General features: G+C 31.0%; 1 protein-coding gene across 1 annotated transcript; it reads right to left on the reverse strand.

Annotated features, from left to right (window-relative positions):
- Nucleotides 1-584: 584 nt before the first annotated feature.
- LOC100796506 (zinc finger protein STOP1 homolog) lies at nucleotides 585-2,041 on the reverse strand. The gene has a single exon (XM_003552003.5). The coding sequence runs from the start codon at nucleotides 1,766-1,768 to the stop codon at nucleotides 752-754; it is 1,017 nt and encodes a 338-aa protein (XP_003552051.1). The 5' UTR covers nucleotides 1,769-2,041; the 3' UTR covers nucleotides 585-751.
- Between the last annotated feature and the right edge of the window lie 3,759 nt (nucleotides 2,042-5,800).

Genomic DNA, 5,800 nt, shown 5'->3' on the forward strand with positions numbered 1-5,800 from the left:
ATATGATTCTTTACTTGATTTGTTGCACCACTTAATGCATGAATCTTGTCAAAGGCAGCCTATATAATCGTGTTTCAGAAGAAGCTTGCAAAAAGGCCAGTCACTAAAAACTAAAAAGGTGAAGATTGAAAGCCCGATTCCAATTTTATATGCACTAAAAGTGCTCCAACACATTTTTACATTTCCAACTTTTCCATCTAATCCAACGTGTATCAACACAATCCAATTTCAACGCCATAAAAACACCAGTCTCTGAACAGGGAACATCTCACCATAAGAGTTCGTTACCCACGGACATGGAGATTACATGAGACGATTATAATTAATATATGCATGCATGTTGCTACACATACAAAGGACCTGCTTTTATTTTCTTGTTCCATTGATAAAAAATTAAGAGTAAAGATTACTCTTAATTGTGGATATTAGGATATATGTGAGTGTGACATCTTCGAATGTTAGGAGAGAATTTTAATGCTTCAAAAATTACACCAAATAAATATCTTTATGTGTTAATTTATTTGAATTTTTTTCAATATTATTTCAGACACAAAATTTTTTTTTTTTTTTTGAAAGGCAACACAAAAATAAAATTAATCGTTTATTTCCATCCTGTGTTATAAACACTGTTTAATTTTAATCCTTCAATAACATAGGGACATAAATACAAATCTAGCAATTGAATATGAATATTCCCTAAATACACATACATAATCAAAGTCTATTACTAGGAAACCCTAAAACACTTACCTTAACAGTAGTCATCAATGGACCCAAAATCATCAAAGAAGCCTTCGGGAAACTCTTGATCCAAAAAACAATCATCCAATTCAAATCCACTTTCACTCATCAACATTGGATCTTCGTCGTCCTCCACCATTTGTTTCCCTTTACCCTCTGAGTCACACGCGAGCGCAGGCGCGTGGCCCTCAAACAGCGCAATGTGGCCAAACAACTTGTCTTTCCTTGAGAACGTGGTCCCGCACGTGCACTTCCACCTGGCCTCTCCTCCGCAATGCTTCAAGTGGCTCCTCAAATCCGAGAGCACCGAGAAGTGCTTCTTGCGACACCGCTCGCACGTGTACATCTTCGGGCAGTGGCTTCGCTTGAAGTGGTTCTTCACGCAAATCACCGATTTCAGCGGCCGGAACCGCCGGTGGAGCTTGTTCCGGTTGCAGCCTACGAACGGACACGAGAACCGCGTCGCACGCAGCCACGAGGCTTTCTCCGAAGGCTTCGCCAGCGCCTCCGCCGTCTTGAACTGTTCTCCGTGCGCGCGCATGTGCATGCGGAGGTTCGCGTCGCGCCGGAAGCCTTTCCCGCAGATCTCGCAAAAGTGCATGTGCTCCGCGAGGATTTCGACGGCGTCGAGCTCCACGATTTCGCTGTCGTCGCCTTCGAGAGGCTCGAGTTTGGAATCGAGTGTTTGCTTCGCTTTATCGGCAACTGAAGGTTCCGGCTTCGGCTTCTTCGGATACGGCGGTGGATCCGGTGCTCCGGCGGCGATGGAATTCTGAGAGTAAGAGACGAGGGCGGCGCCGTTGACGATGACTTGGTGGATGGAGGAGAGGATCTGGCTGGAGACCATGGCGATTTGATCGACGGTGAGGGGAGTGTTGGTATTGATGGATTGAGATAGGAAGTGTTGTAGAGAATCCATTCTGTTCCGAACCTGGGAAAGGTTCCGAAGCGGAACCTGAGGGTCCGCGGTGGTATTCGGATCCTGAGAGTGAATTATTCGGGTCGGGTCGGAGATAGAATTGGACATTTTTAGGATAAGGAAGTTCAACGGCAACACGGGAGAAAAGAGATAGAGAGGAAAAGAGGGGTGGTGCTGGTTTTGGTGGTGTTGTGTTGCAGTGAGCTCACATTAATTCAGTAAATAATTAATTAATGGGTCATTATTGAAATGCAATGAACTATGAACTACTATTTGCGTTGACCATCTAATATTAAGAGAAACACTGGTGCTTGTCTGCTAGAAAACAATTATGGAGAAAAAGAAATCATTTAAAAGAAAGTGTAGATTAAATAATGAGTTTGTCTAATTTATGTAAAGTAAATATGCGATTAAATAACTTCATCTTCAATCACTAATAGAATTTAAATTATTATCTTATATTTTGAATTTTATCATTAATATTATGATTATTACATTTAACGTATCATTTTTAATTTTTCTTTTATATTATTTATTTATTTATTTTTCATATCATTTAGGTATAAAATTAAAATTTCATAATTTAATTAAAATTTAATGATCAAATTATACTAAAATACATAAATATATATAATAAAATTATAAAATATTAAAATCTTAGTAGTATTTTTAATTAATCATAAAAATTTATATTCTGTATTCACTTTAGGTAAATAATTATCATTAAAAAACTTTAGGTAAATATTTTTTATTTATTTTAACTTTAGAAAAATGAGTTTTAATTTTGTTTTCAATTTATTGAATTATATAAAACTTAACTTTAGGTAAATATTTCTTATTTTACGTTTCACTACACTTTACAATCCGATTGTTGTTATTATTTATATGTAAAATGAGAGCTATTTACCTCTCAAGTAAATTTTTTATATTTCAATAAATTAAAAAATTAAATTAAATTTCTAATGTTAAAATAAATGAAAATTATTTAACTAAAGTGAATAAAAAATATGAATTTTTATGATTAATTAAAAATACTAATTATTAAGATTTAAATATTTTTATAATTTGTTTATATATATTTATGTACTTTAGTATAATTTTAATTAAAAAATTATGAAGTATGAAATATAAATTAAAAATTATGTATTAAATGTGATAGTCATGATATTAATTATATAATTTAAAATATAAGATAATTGTGAAAATTTTATTCGTTGTTGAATAATGGATAAAAAACAATGATAAGTATCAATGTATGTATGCTTCCACTGTTAAGATGTCCAAAAATATTACTCAAAATTGAAATACGGTAGTATAAAACTTAACACTTTATCAAATACGGTATAAAAATTATCAAATCAAATATAAAATATAAAAATTAACACCGTAGTTTGGTAATTAAGACAATATATGGCATGGGCGCCCTTGAGGCCTTGACGTTGACCTTTAGAAATAATGGATGTCCATTTCATTGCCTTCGTTGTAAATTGCAAGTCGCTTTTTTGACTTAAAATAAATATTCCCTTTGTTTTTTTCTTTGGTAGGATATTCTCACAGGTATAAATGTAAGATTAATCCTCAATTGAAAAACTTAAGGATTTCAATATTCAAGTTTCTGACGATATACGTATAACTTAATTGAGGTTACAATCTATTTGTATTGTAATTTATTACGGTTAATAGACATTTGCTTTAAGTTACATGCTGAAGGAAAAGAAAAGTAGGGTATGACTTTTTAATGAAAATTACTCCATAATCCATTAGAGTTGATAAGTAAAGTCGTTAAATTTAAATATTTAAGTCATGGATTATTTATTCATCACAATCTAAAAACTTTAAATATTTTTATCTTCCCACCAATTTCTATTAGCACTTGACTTATGTATAGCTAATTTCACTATAAGAACTTAAATATTGGAAGATTATTTTTGTTTTAAATTATACAAAATTATTGTTGGCTACATGAATATGAGATATTTTCAAGTTTGATATAAGTTTTGGAAAATTATTTCTAAAAATATCTTTAACTCTAGTAACTTTGAGCATTTCTATTGTGTGAAGATCACAAAAAGAAGATTTTGAAGACTTGTACAGTAGTTTGCCGCAAAAACACAATTGATGATCATGACAAAAATAATTTTTTTTTCTCTCGTTGGATCATATTTAGGTGGCAATGACATTATCTTAAAAATAAGCTTCATAGCTTAAATAAGAAACAATAGCTTATAAATGAAAAAAAAAATTGTATTACATCATCCATAATCAACAAATTGATGAAGAAATGAAGGAAAAAAACGATAAAGAGAGGCATAAGGAGAAAAATAAAATACTATAATAATAAGTCAAGTACATACAAATCAAACAACAAAATAGTAAAATATAACAAATTAAGAACCAATAAATCAATCAATCAACCTTCACAACACCCTTCAAAAACCATAAAAGGGCATCAAAATGCTCTATATTGCACCAAAGTAAGAGGACAAATGTTGGGCTCCACCAAATGCTCTTTGCCTACTCACTACTCCGTGATGAAGGTCCTCCAACCTTTGTCACCTTCGATCGTGGTGTTGATTTAAATCATTGAACTGATGCAAATAAAGGAATCTTTTGTCGCCAGGAATCGTTGAAATCTTCTTATTAGTCGTTAATAAATGCTTTTTCTGGTATGAATGCAACATAATTTTTTGTATAAAATTCTTTGATAATCAAAACAATTGAGGGTGTATTATTTGTCATTTTGCCTTAACAATATACTTCATGAAGATTACTTTTCATTTAAGCAATTCGATGGTGGTGTCCCCTTACATGGTGCATTTCAACATGACTCCCTAGTCCATAACACAAAAAAAAAAAAAAAACATTAACCAAACATACTAGTATCTAACCAATCGGAGTGATTGTGACTTTGTCAAAATATGCTGTGGTGTAGTTATTACCACAACATAAGGATACATTCACCTAACCACCAATGAAATCACACATCCTCTCATCATCAAGATCAAACCATGATCTCCAGTAAACTTTCTTCACTTAATTGATGGAGTATGTGCTCATTTTCTAACAAATCAACACATGTTCATGTATATGCGACAACACACTTGTATTATCTTTATATTATCCCTTTTGAATTCTCTATGTGAAAATCAACCGAAACCAACATGTGTATGGGCTTTAATTCATAGTATCAAGAAAAATCATAATTGGTCATAAATAAGGCATAACCACATTCATGCAACTTCCCACTTAGATCCATTCATTAAGTTATTTAATTAAAACCCTAATATTATTAAACTTCCACCTTTCAACCTTTTGTAGATATTAACTCAACATATGAAGATCAACTTAAGCCAACATATGTCCGAACTTTAAGCCACAATATCAACACATAAATCATCTTTGGTTGTAAATAAGACATTATTATAATCATGTAACTTTTCACTTAGATCCAACTATTAAGTTATTTAATTAAAGTCTTAATTTTATTAAACTTTCATTCTTCAATCTTTAAGTAACCTATTGGTGATGCCTTCTTATATGTTTGAAGCAATGTGTTCTTAACACTTAATTGAAATCATAAATGATTATTTTAGCCTAAAACTAATAGTTTTATTGATTTCCAAATTTATTTTAAAACATTTATAAGATGTTCTAACCTTGTTTTTTTACAAAAATTTTAAAATACCACAAAGTTTATCATTTTCTAAATTTCCTAAAACTTTGAAGTGTGAAATAACCATTTTACCCACAGATTATTTATTTTGAACAGAATGTTTATAATTAATTTATTTTAAGTTCCAAAACGGTTTTCTCTTTAAATTAGACCCAATTAAACTCATTATAACTAAAATTAATTATTTTCATTATGATTTTAATTTAATTTAACTTGATTATTTTTTAATTTTCAAAATGATCAAAATAACTTATTTTTTAAGATCATTTTACAGACTTCTAAACTATATTCTAAAAGATTTATAAGATTTTTTTAATTTGATTCTTTTGCGAAAATTCTAAAAGATAACGAAATTCCAAAGTTAATACTTTTATGCATTGGACAAAGATAGTGTTTTACAATAACAATACAAAGCCACAGTTGAAATTGAAAGTTGAGACTTGAAACCGTTTTTACACAATCTGTCA

The sequence above is a fragment of the Glycine max genome, chromosome 18 (genome assembly GCF_000004515.6).
Source record: "Glycine max cultivar Williams 82 chromosome 18, Glycine_max_v4.0, whole genome shotgun sequence".
Taxonomy (NCBI): Eukaryota; Viridiplantae; Streptophyta; class Magnoliopsida; order Fabales; family Fabaceae; genus Glycine; species Glycine max.

Bases quoted from the DNA above. Each gene is read 5' to 3' on its own strand.
- LOC100796506 (XM_003552003.5), bottom strand. From the start codon at position 1,768: ATGTCCAATTCTATCTCCGACCCGACCCGAATAATTCACTCTCAGGAT.